The sequence below is a fragment of the Corvus kubaryi genome, unplaced genomic scaffold, assembly GCF_017639235.1.
Source record: "Corvus kubaryi isolate FWS band 111438036 unplaced genomic scaffold, C.kubaryi_AGA036_p1.0 37398, whole genome shotgun sequence".
Taxonomy (NCBI): domain Eukaryota; kingdom Metazoa; phylum Chordata; class Aves; order Passeriformes; family Corvidae; genus Corvus; species Corvus kubaryi.
This window is the reverse complement of record NW_024581137.1, coordinates 48,838,828-48,860,552: the sequence shown is the minus strand read 5'-3', so window position 1 is coordinate 48,860,552 and position 21,725 is coordinate 48,838,828. Positions and strand designations below refer to the sequence as shown.

The 21,725-nt window shown below is 42.2% G+C and overlaps 1 protein-coding gene across 5 annotated transcripts in view; it reads right to left on the bottom strand.

Moving 5' to 3' along the window:
- The window catches only part of DIP2C (disco interacting protein 2 homolog C), a 311,348-nt gene extending 289,634 nt beyond the window's left edge, over window positions 1–21,714 (bottom strand). For 2 of the 5 annotated variants that reach the window (XM_042044603.1, XM_042044604.1), the window contains exon 1: window positions 21,334–21,710. In XM_042044603.1, coding sequence (XP_041900537.1) covers window positions 21,334–21,418 — 85 coding nt within the window. In that variant the 5' untranslated portion in view covers window positions 21,419–21,710. Of the gene's footprint in view, window positions 1–21,333 lie in introns of all 5 variants that reach the window. The other 3 variants (XM_042044606.1, XM_042044602.1, XM_042044605.1) reach the window with 3 other exon arrangements.
- Between the last annotated feature and the right edge of the window lie 11 nt (window positions 21,715–21,725).

Sequence of the window (21,725 nt, the reverse complement as noted above, 5' to 3'; positions counted from 1 at the left end):
ATTCTAAAAAAGGACCCACTGAAGTCACAAACAGCTTGATCCAACTTGCTTTTGGTTCTACAATCTACATTGCTTAAAATTTACAAGATTTTATTCAAATGGGTCATCTGCAGACGCTTCTAAGGAAGATATCCTGGGTTAAAACCGAGAAGTTTTAACACTATGATGCAATCAAAAGCAATAGTTCTGAAACTGCATGGTGGATCCAGTGATAACACCAGCTCATGGGGGAAAAAAAAAAAAAGGGAAAAAAAGTTTGACCAAAATGTCAAAACTAAGAAAAAGCATTTATTAGCATCTCTGATTAAAACCAGATGCTTTCAATTCAGAAACTATTTTTCTGTCAGTTCTATTCTCTTCTTCCTGCTTCTGATGACCTCTCCTCATAAGGAAGCCAAGCAGTCACCTTCATGCCAGGTCACCAACTACAGGCTCATAAACTCAGCACTGACACCACACAGTACTCAGCAGAAGCTGCAGTAATCCTTTGTGTGATACCCCCTCTTCTCATTTAAAAAAAAATGTGAATGCGAACACCTGAAACCTCCACTTCTCAAGGCAAGGTTATTTTATCGTGTCTTATCCATCTGTTAAACAGATAATTTCTAGGAAATGTGAGTGCTCTATTTAGTTACCCCTTGGGAAAAAAGCAAGGCAAATGGGGCTGCTGTAGGATAGTACTCAGGCTGGCTTGCATTCTTCCATTGACTTGCATTTCTTTGCCAAGAGCTTCAGTTCTGAGGCTGCTATCATGTTGTCTGCTCAAAAACAAAGGTTCTCCTTTGTGAGTGAGATACCCAAGAAATACAACTGGGCCAGGGCACAGCACAAGCACAGCCCCATGTTTCTGTTTGGCAGCTGGTGCTCTCACTGACACAGTTTTGGCCCACGACAGCCATCACTGTCCCAGATAATGAATGCCCAGGCACAGGGAGCAGCACATATTACAGACTGTTTACACACTTTGGGTATGACCAAATGCTGAGAGAAGGTTCAGACACCCACATGTGAGCCAGCCTGGGCCACCCAACCACAGCACCTGAGACCCGTCCCTGGCCTGGGGTGATTTTCAAGGGCAGTCCTGACAAATGAGGGCTTAGGATTTCAGGTGCTACTTTTACAACACACACACACAAATACACAAATTCTGTGTAGGAAAGACAACAGATTGATTGAACTCTTATTTCACATATCAAATCTTAATTATGAGAAATTGTGGAGAAAATGGTCTAAAGAATTGCTTAGGTGTATATTGCACATATAATGCCAGCCTGAGCTCTGCGACAGAAATCAAATGCTGTTTGTGTAAACTGATGCCTGATTTTCAGATACTAATTACTCATAGTTGGCTGATGTGGACATCTCATTGGCTGCCTCCAGGGTCTGAACTATCCTTCATCCTCTTCAACATACTCCAGACTCAGATGAGGTTTTTTTATTAACAGAAAAAATCTAAAAAGCTACAAACGCTAGATGTTTCTGAGCCATGAAAAAAACACGTGATAAAATACCACAATTAAACCTTGAAAATCAAACTTTTTTTTTTCAATATTATACCCGACATGAAAAAAATAACCCTCAAAATTATTTTTACACTAGAGACAGGCTTTAAAATCCCTGAGGAACAGAGTGGGAAAGTCAAACAAGTATTTTGGAACACCAACCCGAACATTTCCAATCCTGTTGCATCTTTTTTTGGTAAAGTTTAATTGCAGAGGCATGCTCTCATTCTTGCTGGGATCCAGCTGCCACTGTTTCCCTCTGACTGCAGCCACGAAAGCCACAGCAAACGTGGCAGGAGCGAATGAGTGCTAGCAGGTCCTTCAATTCACAGCCCAGCATAATAATCACAATATTAACGAATGCACAGAACTAAGCACTGGTGCAGTTGGGTACCAGACACATCCTCAGCTGTCTCAGCTCCACCCACAAGCACGGGGACAGTGCAGAGGCTGGGGCAATGCCACCGGAGGGAATCCCACTGAACAACACAGTCTGTCTGAAGGCAAACAAAGCCTTGGTGCTGAGGAACAGATGCTTGCAGCTCCACTGATGAAATGGTCCAATACTGTATTTTTCCCATTGTCCACTGGACACTATTACTGTTTTTCCTTCATTGCCTGTGCCAGATATAAAAAAAGGGCAGGAGGGAATAAGAAGAAACATGTGTTTCCAAGACTGTAGTGCCTGCCTATTAAAAGAACATTTTTAAAAAGTTATAGTGACATCCAGAATACTATTTATCCAGCTTTAAAAGTGGAAGCATTTAGTCCAGTAGAAGAAAAAAAATTAAAGGACCATCAAGCTTATTCCTTCTTTAGGACTCCTCTTGCAGTGTACAATACTACAGTATTATAATCAAGTATTGTCTAGATGATTTTAAAAATGAACAAATTTATTCCAGATGTGAAAGTCTTTGAGGCAAAAGAACTCAATAACACGTCAATACTGGAAAGATTGTGGGGATTAAAAATAGCAGCAGAAGGAGGTTTTGTGTTCACTTCAGTTCTATTGGAGCAAAAAATGCTGAACACAGTGTAGTCTCCCAAAATGGCTGAGATGTCCTGTATAGTCTTTCTCGTACAGAATCCCTTACATCAACAGCTGAACTCTGTTAGGATCATCCAGGTATCCTTTCTTTTTACATCCCCTTTTTGGATGTTTTCTTCTTCTAGTTCCAGTTTGGCAATCTGTCCCTGGACAACAGAGTCCTTAATCGTGTATATGCCCACTTATATTCAGTCTTTCAGCTCCAATTGGTTTCAATACGACTTAAACCCATAATAAAAGAACTATGTCCCATACAACTATGTTTGTACCTACACATTTCCATAAGCAAACAAAATAATCCACAGTTGCACAACTTTATAACACTATTCCAATAAAAATTTCTTCTATGTGAATGTCACACGGCAATTTCCAGTCCAGTCAGTTTTTCACAGGACAATCCACAATAAAATGCCCCACAGCTTTTTATATTAGACTGTAGAGAAAAATGTAACACTTGCTCTTGGCTTTAAGTAGTAGCACAGTGCTCCCAGAGTAGCAATTCCATTTCTGAAAGTATAATGGTGTCCAACCTCAATGCACTATGTTGCATCCACCTCAGGTTTGTCAATAATACATAACTTCATGTCTGAATCTAATACTGTTCTAAGAACACATATACAGTATTAGTTTCCCAAACATAAGGGCCTGTTCTAAACCTAAAGATAAATCATCACTGGAGAACTACCATCTGGAAACAAAGTACAGTTTTTCCTGCAGGACAGGAAAGAATGGCATCTAAGAAGAACTGTAGTTCATCCACAAGACGTTAGACATCAGGTACAAAATACCAGGAGAACTTTTTCATGTCCGTGTGTGATCAGCAGACATTTGAATTTCTTATGACCTGAAAGAAAAACTCAAACAAAACAGCTCTCAACTTATGAATCCTTGAGATATCACAGGAAAAAAAAAAGGGGGGGTACAGGGGTAATCACTGCTCAATGTCTTGAGCTACTGGTATATATTATTTATATTCTGGAGCACTTAATGACATGTTGTTTGGGGACTTAACTTTAAGGGCACATACTCATCTAGAGATGTTTCAGGAGAACTGGTCATGGACATCAGCAAATTAAGCTGTCAGATGTGAACCCACTGCAGCTTTGCTGCCTGCCCTGCTGAGGCTCTGAGAAGGGCACAGCGCTACTTCTGCCACTGATGGAGGTCTGAGCACGCACCTCCAGCCACCAGCCCAAGGACAAAGGAAGGACTGGCTCAGAAGCAGCATCCACCTCTGCCTCAAGCTGCTGGGCAAGTCTTTGACCCAGCTTTGGATTTCAAAGCTCTTTTGCTTCCAACCCAAAACTTTTTGTATGTCTGTGGCCCTGTCTGCAAAACTGATCTTCCCTCTCTCATTATTTTCCCAGCCAATTATACAGGTCTGAATTTGCTCCAGTTCAGTGAGACCCAGAGCCCCTACACATCTCCAGACACCACAAATGGAAAGGCACAACATATTAAGGAAAACCTCAAGATATATACAATAGAGTTGTACTTTATTAACTGTGTATTTTGAGGTATCAAAGGTCATAATGGTTGATTGTTCCAAGCCAAAAGACATTGTTGCAAATTCAGCAACTGCAGCTTGTAATTCATTTCACGTGAATGAATAGAAATAGACATCACAAAACTAACTGTAATAAAGATATCTTCTAAGTCTAACAATAAGAGCATCGGTGACTCCTTTGAAAGGGTGTGAGTCAGTATAAAAGCCAAAACACTACTGAGAAGCAATAAATATAATGGGATTAAAATTATCTTCTTGCACCAGACAGCTGACTGAGCATCAAGAAACCCCACATACCCTGGTGTGATTTAGAAGGCCTCCTAGTGACAGTGATCTGTCCCTTGTCCTTCTTGACCTCAGCTGCTATTTAAGGAATTGGGAGCATGGTGGGGAAGGGGCTTGCACATCTGAGCCACAAAGCTGCGGAAAAATCCGTGACTCAGAACGGGGTAACTTGCGCATGCCTATCCCTAAGGGAGCTGCTGCCTCCCATAACATTCCCTTAAGTGGGAAGATTTGTTCATTTGAAGAGTCAGTGTGCGAGGTTTTTCCTTCCCCTTCTTCTATGAATGTATATTCCTTTATATCTTTAAATATGCCTACATACACGCACACACTGCTTGCAAAAATAATGACGTCTGTGTACAGGTTTTTACATTTCAAAAGTTACTTCCTTAAATATCACTGAAAATAAATCATTGCCTAAAGAGATGTTTCCACAGCTAAATTCTTAAGTTCCTTAATGTGTCACATTTAGCCTTTAATGGAATACATAGTCCTTGTCCACATCTTTATGTCTAAATTTTAATTATTCTATCAGTGACAGACTAACTTCTTACCCTCCTCACCCCGTAGCACTGGGTAGAAACAACTGTGTACTTGACTTTGCAGGCCATTCCTTTCACTACACAAACAATCAAAAGCTTCTGTTATTCAGATCTTATGAAACACAGAGGACTAAACCACCATAAATGCTGGATATTGCAAGAGGACCAAGCTCTTTGAATCAACTACATTTTCATACAGTTTAATGAAGCAAAACTAACTCAGTGGGAAAACCATAAGGCTTCAGACCAGGTTCAGTAGATTCCAAGTACACTAGGAAAACATCATGATGGATGGTAAAAGGAAGATGAAAATAAAAAAATAGTCATAAATGTATTGCATGGTCCTGAACAGAACCTTTTATCTCACGTGTTGAACACAGCAATACACTCTCAAATTCCTAAAACAGAAACAATTCATGCCTTTGCCATACAACATCAAAGGACAAAGAAAGAGACACCTATCCCTTGGCCTCTGCCACTCTGTTTTTGAAAATCCTGCAATGAAATTAAAAGCATCTTCTCACCCATCCCTCAACTGCCTCTTTTTCTCATAAGAGAATGGCTTGAATACAGTCTTCAGGAAATTACCCTGTTGAATCCAGATTTTTCAGATCCCTGAGCTGCAAACTCAACCCTGGAAAGCAGGAGATAGGCATTTTTGTCTTTGGCTGGTGATTACAGTAATTGGGCTATGAACCACTTTTGTTAAGGCAGTACTAGAAAAAGCAGAAGGAGCAAGGCTGGAGCAATTCTTCCTTGCTTCCTCATGATTCTTGCCTTGCAGCAAAAGGTAAAGAGAAACAGCTTCAAATCATTTTCCAGAAAATGGCTGCTTAGATCAACTTGTATTTAGGAGGAAAGGTAATCACTGTATTCCCTTGTTTCCTCACTGTCTTGAAGGCAAGGACCTGCCTTGTGATCCTAAGGTGATTTCACACATTTGGCTGCAGACAGGAGGCCCCTCTCCATGACATGTGGCTTCTGACAAGCTGCTGAGTGTATCCTTCACCAGAACATGTATTGTATGATTGAATTCTTCAGCCGACACGCACCCTCATGGAGTTACTCTCTTTTTGTTACAAATTCAATAAAGCACCGAGGAAGCACAGAAAATGAGACACAGGTATGGTCAGTTTTGTTCTTCATCTAATGACCTGACCTTAAACATATAGTGAAGCATCATTTAAACAAAAAATGCTTGAAGATCCCTTTCCATTTCCTCAGTAATCCAAAAGAAAGACTGTTGATCCCTTGATTTAACACTGACTCTCTTTTTTAAGCAAGCAATGAAGATGCCAGCAATTTTCTTTTTTCCATGCAGGAGACAAATATGCTCTCTCCATGTGTGACAATTTGGTTTAAGTTAAACTGGCAGTATCAATGAGACTGAAGCACATGCCTAAAATGCCTTGCTGAACTGGGATCATACTCTACATAACTTTCTCTCACAAAAGCTATGTCCAGCTGCTCACTGAATAGTCAGGAAACAATGTGGATATGGGAGTTCTTCCATATTTAAAAGCTGTCTTCATACTCCAAAAAATACAGTCCAGTTTCACTTTTTATAGAGAAGAGAAGAAAGCCTGGTGGCTGGGAAAGCATTAATAGCTTGAGGCCAAACATTCAGCTGAGGACCACAGCCACCAAATCGCTTTCAGAAGAAGGCTTTTTACTGGGGGTTGTTCTACAATGCCAAAGTATTGGTGACTGATTTCTACCTCTGCCAGGGGGATTCATTAGTGCATTACTGACGTGAAACTTTGAAAAAATATGCAGTATTTAACTGCATGATTACAGCTGCATACAACTCTCGAAACAGATTTCAATAAAAATAATAAAAGATCTCATCAACATTCAAGGTATTTTCATATCTAAAATCAGTGTTAATAAGTAATTGAACAAAATTATTTTCAAAGCCATTCAATCCTGCTCATTTCCCTGCTCCTGACAGAACCAAAGGAAATACTTTTCCACAGATATAAACAAGCATATACTTCCATCATACCGAAAAAAAACAGGAATTGTTTAATTGACAGTCCTATACCTGAGTGATGATCATAATGACAGTATTAAAATCATCACAAGCACCCTTACCCATGCTTGGATTCTAGTTCATTTACATAAGATGTAAATTTACTGCCATTATCAAGTTTTGCATACAAAAACCAGTAACATTATTTTAAGGGAAACAATTTCCAAATACCTGTTTAATGCATTGTGCTTCACCTCTCATGTGGTGTATTTTTGCTGACTATCACTAAAGTGCACAAGGCATAATTACATTCCAGAATTTTAAAACCTGGTGTTGCAGCAGATCTCAGGTATGAACACACTGCAGAAGAGGCCAAGTACACCATTCCAAGAGCCACATACAGCTTGTGATCCACGAGAAACATGCTGGGAAGCACAAAATTACTTATCAATTACTTATGTGAAATTACAATTACATATGTGAAAGGGTGGAAATTTCAGGGCGTATCATGGAATGGCTGAGGATGGAAAGAGCCTCTAGAGGTCACCTTGTCCAACTCTCCCTGTCAAGCAGGGCCACCTAGAACATGTTGCCCAGAACCACGTCCAGACAGCTTCTGAGCATCTCAAAGGATAGGGAGTCCACAACCACGCTGTGCAAGCTGTAACAGTGCCTCACAGTAACAAAATATTCTCCTTATGTTCAGTGTAGTTATATAAATTATTTTATTCAGCAGAAAAACTGGATTTAGATGTTCCTCTACATGCACCCTTTCCCAATGCATCCATCTTTTCCTCCATGCATACTGTTCAGAGCCCTGTTCTCAGCAGAGTGCAGCTACTTCTGAAGTTGCACTTTATAGCAGACTGTTGAATTGATTCAACTTTAAAATGCTACAAAAAGAAACTTACTCAGGGAAAGGAAAAACAAACAAAGTCCATGATATTTTCTTCCTTTTCTAGTTTTCTTGTTTCTTTTGCTTTTGTTTTTTGTTTGTAAATCCAGACATCACTGGAATCATAACCCACCTGCAAACAGCAACAAGGCAGCAGTGACAGGGAAAAGGACTTTCAAAATCCAGCTTCACACCACATCATACAGCACCCTCAGTCCTGCTGCTCCAAGTCTGGGTCCCCAGGAAGCTGTATTTTGTGGGTACTCATATTAACACCAAAGGCTAAACTGGGCACAGCACTTGCACTGAGCAGAGAAGAGGTGCAGGATACAGCGATCACACAACCCAACTCTTCCCCTCAATACAGGCCTGGTGCTGGAAAATAGGTGCAAGTAACATGACTCTGCCCCAGTTGGCGCTGAACCCTCCGCAGCTAGGAAGTTAACAGAAGCCAAGAAGAAGGCCCTTTATTTTTTTTCTTCTTTTCCACATACAAGTGTGAAAGGAGACACGCTTCAGTATGTCAGGGATGTATTACAGCCATGCTGCACATTGTGCTAAATGACAGTGCTGGGGAGGGGCAGGGTGGGAGCAGGAATCTTTATATAGCACTGGGAGCAGTAATTCAGCCCCTGACAGTCACATGAACACAGCCCTGCTGAACACAAACAGTATCTTTCTCTGGTATTAGGCTATTAGGCAGATAAGGCTCCACTTTGGATTTGAAAGACTTAAACTGACAAATGATCTTGTTTTCCTTCACCCTGCATACCGTGGCAGAGGGCTGGAGGAATCTCAGCACTTTCCACTGCTTATATAACAGGTGTACTCATAAATATGCAAAGATGATTTGAAGATACAGTTTCTAATCCATGTTTTATGCCTGAACAATTCAAATTACTTTCATCATGTAGACAGCATTGCCAGCTCTTTGCAAGTAGTTTCTTTACAATCTTAGGCTCTATTAGCTGTATTTTTGCTTAGTGTGGGTTCCACGTGAATTGAGGGGAAAAAACCCCACCCACACTGAATGGGGATATAATTAAGAGAAATGCATTTTTAGATGGAAAATAGATGTCATGACTTAGCTCCAGATCAGATTTCAAGAAATTTAAGATGCACATTTTCCATAAATGCCTTGCACTGCATGGAGGATATCCAAATCTAGCTCTAAGCAAACATGACAAAGTAGAACTAAACATCAATAACCAAAAAAGCAAACATCAAGCATGACTAACAGAACACATAACTAAGTTAGTGTCTCTACAGACTGTGAGTTTCAGCAGTTAACAAGTTTGTTACTCCAAGACAAAAATTTGTTTGAAATCAACTTAAGAATAAAAGATTTCAGTTTGCAACATGTTGGCCCTGACATGCCTCAAGAGCAATCTTTCACATGTGAAAAAAAGAAGCAGTTGCAAAAAGGGGCATCACATGAATTACCTACGTGGTGATCCTGCACCAAGTCTACTGTTTAAGTAGTGGTGAAAAGAGAGATGACCAAGGAAGGTGGGGCAGGATGGTCGAATGACCCTGACAGGCCACACCACAGCCAGATGCCTTTAGAGAGAAGAAAGTCAGAAAGTAAACAATGGAGGAAAAACAGACAGAAAGGTGAAAAGAAGCTAAAAGCAAAAGTAAAAGGCACATATGCTGGCTTTCTCTCTCTGTCACACAGAAACAGGTGATACCAACCATGTATTACCTTTCACAAAGGACCAGAAATGCTACGAGTGCCTTCCAGCAAACAGGTAACAAATTCTCTAAATATGGACTGGTTTCGCAGGCCTGAATGAGGTCCCCATCTTTCCACTGGGAGTACATCATTGCCTGTTGCTCCATATAAGTAACTCCTCTGTCCCAAACGCAAAATGTTCTCATAGTACCACCAATGACTACACACAAAGTGAAGAAAAAGTATCTGTTTCTTTCTGCCACACACCCGAGCGCAGATCCTTAAATATCACAGACTGCTTCTGACTATTCACAGACATAGCTTTAAGGGAAGTACACCCATTAGTGCAGTCCTGATGCCAGCATAGCTTTTGCCATTTATTTTTAGGTGAACTGGACTTCATTCTGAGTGAAAAAATAAATACAAGAATTTATTTTGGAAAAACTTATACTCCCTCCTTATTCGAGCCCCTGAAAATGAAGCTTCAGCCTGTACATTGGAAGTACTTCCACACTGCTATTTTGGGGAGACTTCAATCACCTTTCATCTGTAATTCCTATTGTAATTTTATTGTAACTCCTACTGTGCTCTCCTAGGAACTCAGCTCTGTGAGGTGTGCTTGCTATATTGTCCGTGCTGGGCTCAGGGGTGGAATGCAGAAACCAGTGAGGTGGGTAACCCAGCCCATGACAACAGTCATACTATATTCTCAAAAAGAGCCTGGAGAAGAACAGGTGCCACAGTATTTCAGAAGGATGCAGCCACTTTGATGCTTTATCCTCTCTTAACTCTAACACAACTATGTGAGCAATTTTTGAGGGACAAGGATACATAATATGTTTCACTAGTACTTAAGTAAGACATTTAGGTAGTTTGAAAATGGTAGCTGGTAGATGCTATCACGTTTTACAAGATCCCCATTAGCAAAACGAACCTTTTATTCTAGGGAAAAGTCAGGGGTGTCTTCTTTGGGTGTCTGAGTTAGAGCAGATTTATTACAGAGTAAAAAAACACTAAAATTCAGAACACAAAGCTGTTCATGCTTTGAAAGCTCACTCTAAAGAAGAGGTGGCTTCTTCTTCCCAATTTCAGTCTAATCTAGTCCTAAATACTCAATTTGCTTTGGCCCTAAGAAGGTACAAAGAATCAAGTTGGCAGATGAGGCATGCAATTATTTCTAGCATATATCCAGCACTGGAATGGCTCAAAAAGAAAGTCAAATCTGAAACTATATTTGTTATTTACCAGAAGTAACTAATTACAGTACTGAAGAGCCAATGTGCATTTGAAGAAACATACATGTGCAATTTCACATTTTGAATGATGTGCAATAGACGTAACATTGCAGGTGATATTACCTTATCAAAATACACAGGAAAGCACTTCGCAGGTCAGCCAAAGCCAGACCAGCACCAAGGAATGACTAATAGCATCACAGAGGAAGAGGACTTTATGTTTCAGAGATGCTGTGGTTTTTGGATGATCTTCAGGACAGAAAAGAGCCCAGAGTATTTCTTGAATAGTACAAAGAGTTGGTATATGAACCAGCTGGGATTCCTCCCAGGAGAGAAAAACTGGCACTGATGAGAAAGGGTCCAAGCTTCCTATACTTGTTTGAAAGGTATCCTATGGAGAGAAAGCTCTAACAGCCTAGGTTTCCACAAGTTACCAAATGTCTCTGAAAGGTCCAGCAGTCAAAGATGAAATTTAACATCGCTGTGGCTATTTCTGGCTCAATGTATCCCACACACAGCTTCCTCACTTTTCACAAGGTGACCCCAGTCACCTGGCTCGGCCACACTGCATCTTTTATAGAACAAAAAACAGACAGGAGGCTGACCTTCAAAGCCAAGGAAGAAATATCAGACTTGCCAGGAGCCCTCATCTTCCTCAGAAGCACCACCAGCAGACACTACCAGCCACAGCATGATTGTGCTCAGGAAGAACAGTGTCAGGGCTAAGCGACAGCAAATATCTTCTCCCACTGCAAACAAAGGAATACGTTCTCTGTTTCACCTTGCTCCAGAAGTGACTGCTGGAGGTCAAAGATACCAGCTTTGTGAAACTCCCAATAAACAAAACACAGACGTTCAGGTGCCAGCACAAAGGCATAGAGTCACTTTTGCTGCTCCTACACCCTTCACCTATCACTGCAATGAAGAGCAAATACAAGTTACCACAGTCAGCCACTGAGGCAGAAGCAAAGACATCAGATCAAACAGCAACCCTAGGAACAGAATGCAAGAAGAATTAATCTTCAGAGGAAGTGAGTAGTTTCATTTTTTATCCAAATTATTACAATGGACAATACCTTTACATAAAAACCAATGATTACGCAAAGTACAATAAACTTTAGAAGCTTTTAAAAATGTTATTTTTCTGCCACTTCTTGCTTATACAGAAGTCCCCTGAGCTACAGGCAAATATATGAGTAGCCAGTATTTAAGCAAGTATTATCACAGCGGTTGCCTTTGATACCCTCTCAAACTGTAATGTATGCACATCCTTACAGTGTTCAATATTGACTTAAAACAAATTACTCCTGCAAGTAAATGTCAAGTCATCTCTAGTAAAATACTGAAAACATACTAAACCTGAAATTCTAAGACGTTGCAGTGCCTTTTGGAGTTACCAGGAAAACATATATCATAATATTGGACTAAAACATTTATAAAATGCCACTACAAAAGTACTTAAACCAGTATATTTCTGGTCAAGGGTAGCTTCTGTGGTTTACATACCTATGTACACACACAAACTTCTTACATTTATTATGTCTTAGGAAGGAGCCTTCCATCAGTTCTGCTTGTGGGTAGATTTTTTTTTAGAAAGCTGTTGAGTCTTCTCTTCTATGCAAGCGTTTCGGTGTTTATCTAGCACTATTAATATTTTCTGTCTTATCTTCAACCTCCATTTGTCTAATTTCCATTCCTAGGAGTTCAATCTTCTCGTGTTTTGGACTGCTAATGCTTTGTGGTACGAGAAAGTATTCCTCCATCCCCAACACAAGGCTTCTCAAATAATCAAAATAAACTCCAATTTTTCTCCTGGTAAACAGTGTTTATTAAGACTGCTTTAATCCTCAGAGTCCAAGCCTCTGTTCTTGGTCACTCCTCCAGATCTCTTCTGAACTGCTTGTCCAATTCTCCCAAGTCTGTGGTATGGATACTCAGATGACTGAAGTCAGCTTGTAAGAGTCAGCCAGTTTGTAAGAGACATGGATATAACCTTGTGACTGGGATGTGTCAAACTTTAACAGCATAAAATTCATAAACATAAAACACAAGACTTTTTTTCATCATTAAAAAAAAAAAAGATTAAATTTACCTGCCGATAGTCCCATTGTTTCTCAACACAACAAATCAACTTTTTTCTATTACAACATGGAGCCAATTTAAAGTAGAGTAAATTAAAAGTACTGCCTGTTATTTTCCCTCTCACAAGCAAAAATCACTCACAGCCCAACAGCACTTTTTCCTAAAAAAGGTTAACCCTTCATTTCACAACACTCAGAAAACCTACAGCATTTTCTAGAGAATATAATCATTATTTTTTCAGACTAAAAAAATATAGCAAATGAAACTAAGCTCTTCCAGCAAATTCAGCAAGGGGGTTTGCCATTATCATCACTCAGGGAAGAGCAGGGATATTCCTACATTGTGGTGTTTCACTAGGTAAATGTTGTTTGTTCATCCTCAGGCATCTGTCAAAGAAATCTAGCATTTCAAACACAATTTTTATTTCAAGATTCTTCACTAAATTTGAACTGCTTGCATGTCACCACAATGACAATTATAATTGTTCAATTATTCACCAAAAATACTTGATTATTTGAATATCTCTTTCAATAAGGATAAGAGGCATGACACACAAAATTCTAAATTTTGCTCATTCCCCTTGCAATTATAACAACAAAAAATACGACTTAATACAACTAAAGATATCCCCTCAAAAGAAAAAAGGTGAAGTTTTATTATTCGCTATTACCAGAAGGAAATTTTCTGTACAATTCCAGAACGGTTCTGTAGTGTGATACGAGAAGTCCAAAGACCAGGTCGGCCCGTTTTCCCATTAATGGCAGTGATAGATGCAACAGCCCTGTGGCCATCCTGTGAACACCTAACTCCTTCTGGAGGGTCCACGCAGATGGAATAGTCCAGGGCTGCTTTCTCTCAGGAGACTGTTGCTATGGTCTCTCTATTTTGCCAGGCCGTTTATGGACACATGGACATCCACACAGTAGGAAAAAGAGTTTGTTTGGGTCCCTACACCAACCAAAAGTCTCTGAACTTTTGCTGGTCTAGGCAAACTTTCAACCACCAGCCCACCAGTGAAAAATCAGGCTCCATTACTTACACTTCAGTATTTGTCACAGAGTTCATTAAGAAACATTTTTCTGGCTTCTGAGCAGCTCTTACCAGACCAGGCTTACAAGATCTTTTTTTGATATTTTAATCCTACATACAGAGCAAGCCAAGATTTGAATGAAGAAACTGCAGATGTCACAGTTTGGAGATATGGACTCTGGATCCAGAAAGAAATAGAACCAAACAAGTCCTAACATCCATTTTTACTTACATAAGCAGACAACACTTGAAGAATCCCTCTGTCCCCTCCACTGCCATCATTCTGCAGACCCAGCCATACACATAAAAGCAAAAACCCCCTTAAGCATCCTAAATGACAGTATATGTATGATCCAGTCTTTGGAAATCAAACAGCCCCATCAAAAGTCAGAGGAAACACCTTCTCTTCCAAGTTATCAAGATCCTTCGTGAGAGTCCTTTCTCTAGTTATCCAACCACTTAACACAATAGTCTTGAAAAGAGACCACTGAGACATCATATACTTTTCAACATCAACTTGTGTTGTAAAATAATGTGGAATTATCCACACCCCAGCACTCGATGCCGCTCTAAGCACTGCAGGTTATGCGTCAAATAGACTACGCCTACCAACCTGCCAGGAACCAGCAAATGACTCTGCTCTCCAAAAAGGGACTGCAAGAAGCACCTCCCTCCATCCCGAGAGCCATGCACAGAGAGCCCTGCTAGGATTTCACATGGCTTTAAGGCAGAAACCTCCTCTTCTGTGGCAAGAGGCTCCCGCTAAAGCCATGGCCACGGTCTTCCCAGCATCTGTCTCAAGCTGTATTGCTTTAAGTATTTCTACTCCTATATTTGCTGGTTTATTGCAGAATATGATGGTGTCCCCAGTATGTTTTATACCTGTTTTGAAGTTGTACTTAATCCTAGTGATAAATAATACTGGCTAGCAATTAGAAGCCCTAGCTAAGATTACTGGGCAGAAAAAAAACCAAAAAAAAATATTTATTTACACAGGTCTAAAATGAGCAATTCTCCAATGCACTGCACCAAGTGGAGTTAAATAAAACCAGTTCCCACTTTTTAGTGTATGTTTATCCTAGTAATACAGGGAAAGACCAGAATTCTGCAGAGAGCAATCATGTTTTGGAAATGCCCCCGCACCACCACAGTCAAGGAGAGAACCAGGAGCTGTGGTTAACAATCAGGAAGGGCTCCTCATAAGCCAGGAAAAGACTGCTCCATCCAGACCCCGTGCTGTGGCTACTGACTGCAAGGAGGTTCTCAAGAAGAAAAGGGGAAAAAAAAAAGGAGGCTGGGGAAGAAAGAAGGCAGAATAGGATCATCATGAGTTTGGCAAAAATGAAGCTCACCCACTGGGAAGATAGGGGAATATACATGCATAATTTTACATGGATTAAGAGTTTGTGTCAAATCTGTGATGCGCTGTGGTGAATTCTTACACTGCAGTGACTCATCTTGTCTGACAGTTGTTGGGGAATTAAAGCAGTTATTTTTAAAAAATTATATGTCCTGCTTGACGCGTTATACAAATAGCCTCTTAAAAAATTAAAGTGCAGTCAATGCATTTTTAAGTATAGGAGAGCTATGGTACATTTAGGATTCTCTATATGATACCACAAACATCCATTCTGAGCTAGGAAGACCTAAAGGAATCTGCTGATATCCCTTCAGAGAAATAGTGATCTTTTTGCTGTTCCTAATCCAAACCCTGCATCAAAAATTAGTTTATTATCTCTGCTTTAATACGGCATGCAAATGCTTTAACTGGAGAAAAATTAAATACAAAGGAAAGAGGTGTGCTAAACCTGAATTCCTCTGATACCAAAGGATATTTGGTTTGCTGGAATGAGAATGACTGCATTCCCCTTCTGATGGATAACAAAGGCAGGTCAACACCCTTCCAGGGAAAGGCAGCACATTGACTCGAAGCCATAGGTGTACACAGGTTTGGCAAAGGGAAGCAGTGCTGGCTCCTGCTCCCTGCTCTGTGCAGCCCAACCACACAGACGTACCCTAGAGCTGCAAAGGGCAGCTCCTTGCAGTGTGTGTTCTCGTTAGAAACACATTGCTTACTCCCCGCTTTGCCTATAAAACTGACACCCCCTTGGCAACTTTCACACATCCCTGGGAAAAGTGTTTAGAGTATGTCAGTTGTGTAATACAGTAAAGATCATCTGCATGATCTATTAAGTGTAACCCTTGGGCATCAGTGCTGCTCAACATCAGCTGGCAGTGAAGGTATATTTACAGCATGCCTTCAGGACAGCTGTTCTGGGAACATCCTGGAGATTTGCATAGACTGTTTTACAAGGCATTACCATGTACTTCAACTGAATGAGTGGCTGAGAATTCTTTTGACACCCACTAAAAGCCCTTAAGTCCAAATAGCACAGTGACAGAGGCAAATAAAAAATATTTTAAATTAAAAAAGGAATTCTTCAAATTCCAGTGCCTTAAAATACAAATGGTTAACTCATTAATGAATTGAATCTGTTTTTAAAATCAAGTTATTGTCCCTCTCCAACTTGAGCATGATCAGAGAAACAAAATAGCTGACGAGAGGAGCTTCATCTTACAAAAAAAGGTTTCTGTTGACAGTGCTCTTGATTTCATCATAATTCACATGATATCCAGTATATTTTCTTAAAGCCCTAGTCTTCCATATAACTTACATGAAAATTTCAGCCTTATGTATTTTGCGTAAATTAGTCCTCTCTGTGTCAGAAAAAATAACTGACATGAGCCAGCTGCATCCTAACAGCTCAAAAAACAATGAGAAGTAAATGTGAGTATTGAATTTCTTAGTTCATTTCTCACCTAGACTCAGGAAGTATTAACACTCTGTCATTTCACAGGTGATACTCACTTGCTAAGCAGAGCACTATCTCTCAAGGAGTGAATTAAAAGGATGACTTTGTGTCCCAAATCACAGAGGTGTGCTAGTTATTGAAATTTTCACACTTTAAAACCTCTCTGCGAGTGAAGACTCAGCTGGCAAATGTTAGGGAGAAATAATAACTGGAGAAGTTAACTACACATCTCTGGTCCCAACCCAGCAACTACATGCAGACAACAAAAGACATAACTAATACCTAATAAAATAATAAACCTGGCCAGAGAGTAACTCAATCAACCCAAGCAATATTACCAAATATAATTGAGCCAGTCAATACAGTGAAAGCAGAGGACCAAATTAATTAGGTGACTGCACGTCCAGAGCCTTTGGGAATAAGTAATCACTTATTAAAGATCTGCAGAGACTATTTTTGAAAGTGCTCTTTGGAGAAAAGTTGAGACTTTCAAAACAAGAAACCCGCTATACCTCACATGTTTAAAAAGAAGGAGGACTGGAAGTATAATAAGGAATTTAGGGAGAATAGTTTCTGAACAGGATGGTTTTCACATTTTCCATGCGGTGTCTGTGGTTCTTTAAGTGTTTCTGCTATGTTATCTGGCACTTGGATAAAATACTGGAAGAAATATAGAGCATCTTTCTCCAATTAATTTTGGTTCACAAAATAATTGGAAGGGTAATTTAACCTTGTACACCCTTAAATTGAGGGCAAAATGAGAAAACGGGGAGGGGGCATTTTTTTAATTCTTAAGTATTTTTAAGAATGGAGGGGTTGTAGAATTACTTTTTTTTTTTAATAAGACAGCAAACTTCAGGACTCCTGGTTTTATTTAATCAGTTCTTCAGTTAACAGCCCCCAAGCTATTCTAAAAAACAGGATGATTCATCTATTTCTACCCAGTACAATTTTATACATCGTTAGAAAACTAAAACCTCGTAAAATCCTAAGCAGCCCTGAAGAACGGCTACTGCAGAGTGACATGTTGATTGCATCAGCCTAGAAGGGCTACTTCTGCTCAATGCAAGCTTTAGTAGCTCAGGGAAACTACCAGAGTGTCAAAGAACATGTATGTAACATACCAGCATCAAGCACATTCACTCAAACACATCAAAACAAATGTCTCCAGAACATCTGGGATCAAGGATGATTCCACAACTTCCAATATTTATAAAATTTAAAGTGCTGTTGAGACCCTATGTCCTGAGAAGCACAGCAGCAATTTCCCCTTCCCAAAATGAAGTGAAAACACCAACAAGAAGTGTGCTGTTGATGCTTTAAGCTGAATATATATAACACTACACACCACCACATCACCATGAACGTCATTCTCAACACTCTTCAGAGTGTCAGGCTACCTCTGGCACTCGCTCCTTGTGGGGCAGGCAACCTGCACACAGACACAGAGGAACCTGCAAAGTATTTCTGAGCTGGCTGATCTTCACCTTCCAAGCCATACTAAAGAAACTAATAAAATCTAACATGGCTATTCTCGTTTGCATCCATAGTACCTTTTAAATAGCATTGTTTAAACCAAAAAAAAAGCCTATTAAGACCACAGCAAAGGGGAGGTGGAAGGCATGTGGCTTGCCCACAATAACCAACAGGTTACTATTGTCACAAACTTTGCAGAACACCATTAAATGCCTTCTTGACCTTCCTCCTCCCTTTCAACAAACAAGCAGTGCCAGCTGCTTTAAAAAAAAAAAAAAAAAGGCACTTTGCTCCATGAGTTACAAAGCACGTGCTATCTGCCCCGCAGACACTTCCTGAGGCTCTCCTGCCACATCCCTGCTGCCAGTGAGGCTATGCCGAGTGCGAGTGTGCAGCTGAACAAGGAACTCAGATTTTGGCTACACCGGGGGGGGAAAAATACCACGGCCAAATTGAAATGTGTGATGATGACTACCAGTGAGGACTGTGATTACAACACCTGCACAGTGCCTGCTGTGCTAGTGGCACAGTAACCAGGTCTGGGCACAGGGACGCCAGCTATCTTATGTTCAGTTTCAAGATGCACTGCGTGGGTAGGACCCACGCTATCACACTTCCTAGAGCTAGGAAGGAGACAGCTTTAGCTCACAGCCGAGGAATAACCACGCAATAATCCTGCTGGTGCTCCTCTCTCTCCTACAAAGCAGCAGCTCTCTTTCAGAAGCTGTTCCTAAAGCTTCACTGTCCATAGCAGGATTTGGCACCAGAGAACCACGTGGCTTGGGTGCAAGCAGCAGCTCGAAGACCCACAGCATGCAAAAATAAAAAACTCACACTCAATACAACAAATACGTTTCAGAAATGCAGCACTTGAAAAAACATCTTCCTAGCAAGTCAGACTCGGGAAAGCACTTTAAAAGGGGCATAAATTACAGCAGTCACTCTGCTCCCAATGTTATCGATGAGACCCAAATACATATTTAAGCATGCAGTTGCCTATTGCCTTCAAAAGTCTCCTGCTTCACAAAGGCAGCAGAGACACCCTAACACATCATGAGCAGAACACGTGGTAAAACCTCAATCTTGTGAACTTTTATGGACTTGCCTAAATGTATCTCAGTGAATGAAGGCAGTGGTTCGGCTCATTACGCTCGAGCAAAGCACAAGCATAAGATACTGCACGCTCAGGGTGTAAAGAGACACAAAGTTGCCTTGAAAACCATCTAACTCAAGAGTAGCATGGCCAGAGTATGAGAAGACTTCTACAGCACAATAAAACTGTACAAATTACTGATCCCACTCTCGGTAGGGACTAATTTTGAGAACAGGCCAGCAGTTGCAACTTGCCTAAAGGTAGGAGCTTTAAGCAGTAAATTATTTCATTTTCTCAGGCACTGAACACTGTCATGTTCTTGACTAAGAACACACCAAGAGCAGCCTGGGGGAAGACAAAGAAAATGTGATGTTGCCTGTTCTTTACCTGCCTCCCAGTTCCAACTGATCCTTTAGGCTGCCACAGTCAGAACACATGAGCCACCCCGTCCGCCGGGTGTAACACCAGTTAAATAAGGAAAGATATTGTCAGTGGGCTAAACTCATTCCAGATCTAGCTGCAGGGAATTTACAGCAGTGCAGATACAGATGCCCAATTTCAAACCATGTCCCACTTCCTCAGAGCTTTCTTGGATTATGCTTACAGCAACAGAAACTGCACCGTAAAACTGTATTACAACTTTGGTACACTGCATTAGCATATTTATTGAAGGTCTATGCCTGTTTGATTTGGGGTTTTTATAAGCATATACTAACAGCTGTTTTAATTAGTATCTCATTGGTGTGTAGACAATGATGTGACACACACCAAGAAGCATTTTCTGCATAAAGCGACAACATTACATGTACCATGATATATAAACGGCTCTTCCCACCCTCACTACCACAGATGAGGGCCAATGGACTGGCAGTGCATCACAGAAAGGCAATATTGTATTTAACTCATCTTACTTCAAGTTTACAGGGCACCCTCAGGGAGGGGGAGGCACAGAAATGAGAGCCACAAGCAATCTCAGTAGCTCATTCTCTCCACCCTCAAAGCGTTAAAAGGAAAATACAATGTTAACATCAGCTCCTCCCTGCTGATGAAACTGGCTCCAGCGCATTTTACTTTCTGGCTCGGAGCCCTTACAAACCGTTACAAAAAGACAGAAGACAGACAGCCAGCTCAATATATCGACCACTTCCAATAACTAATTTGGGACACGCTGGGTCATTTGTCCCTTCTATGAAATGCTGTAGCCTCTTGGTGGTGAATGAACCCTGATATTTGGGGGTATTATTAAAAAAAAAAACAAAAAAGAGGGGGCAGCTAATAGCAGATTTGCATTTCAGGAAAGAGCCAACGCTAGCATTGGTATATATAAATAAATACTCCCCACTCTCTTCCTCCGGGAGGCACCGATTACATCTGATACACTAAAATCGCCTCCACGACGCTGGTCGCTCAGTGCCCATCAGCGAGGACACTGACAGGCACTCCTCGCTGCCTGCCTCTCGCTCCTGCCCGGGCGCTGACACACATGGAAGCGGGGAGCGGGAGCCGGGCTGAGGAGCGGAGGGCGGGCTGGGGCTCCTGCTCATCCTCCCTGCCACGGCAACAGCTCGGGCTGCGTGCGCGCCTTCCCAGCCCGGGGACCGGCGGAGCATCACAACCAACCACGCCAAGAAGCCACCACAAGCTTTCAATCATACATTTCAAAAAAATCCCGCAATTATAAAAAATATATATCGTTTCGTCTGAGTGACTTCACTGGTATTGTCCAAAACGACCTTATCAGGGGGTGTTTTGTTGCAGCCGACACACACACGCTGCGTGGACTCCGGGGGAGTCTCTCGATGCGGCCACGCAGGTACACGGCACGTTTCCGTGAAGCTGCGTTTCCCTGGTAGGGCAGGAGCCCCTCCAAGGCATCCCTACGGATTTTTCCAGCTCCCGCACCACCGCGTGCGCGGCCAAGCCCCGCCGCCAGAGCCCCCCTGCCGCCCCCGCCCGCGCCGCGGCGGAGCGCGGGGGGCTCGCAGGTAGAACAAAACCCCCGCGCCGCGCTCCCCGCCAGCGGCAGGGGCCGTCAAGGGAACCCCCCGGGCGCCATCGGGCCGGGGCCGGCACCGCAGGGCCGCAGGGCGGAGGGTGTGCGATGGGGGAGCGGGCCGGGGGTGCCGCGCCGCTGCCGCGCCGCCCGCGCCCACCGCCGCCCGCCCCGCCGCGCCTTTACCTTCGGAGAGCTCCAGCTCCAGCTCGGCCAGCCGGGCCCGCACCTCCAGCGGCAGGGACACGCTCTCCAGGCTGCGGTCCGCCATGCTCGCGCGGTGGGGACGGGCTCTCCCCTCCTCTGGCTGCCCGCTCTCCCCCTTTGTCCGCGGCTGGCGGGGCGCGGGAAGGCGGCGGGGCCGCGGCGGGTGGCTGAGTCCTCCCCGCGGTCTCAGCCGGGCATGCAGGGGGGAGGCGGGCGGGCGGGCGGTCCGCGCGGGGGGACGGGGCGCGGAGGGAGGGAATGCGGAGGTTTCTCCTCTCCTCCCCTCTCCTCCTCCTCCTCCTCCTTCGCCGCCTCCTTCAGCGGGGCCCCGCCATGGCTGCTCCCGCCGCCCGCCCGCGATCGCTCCGCAT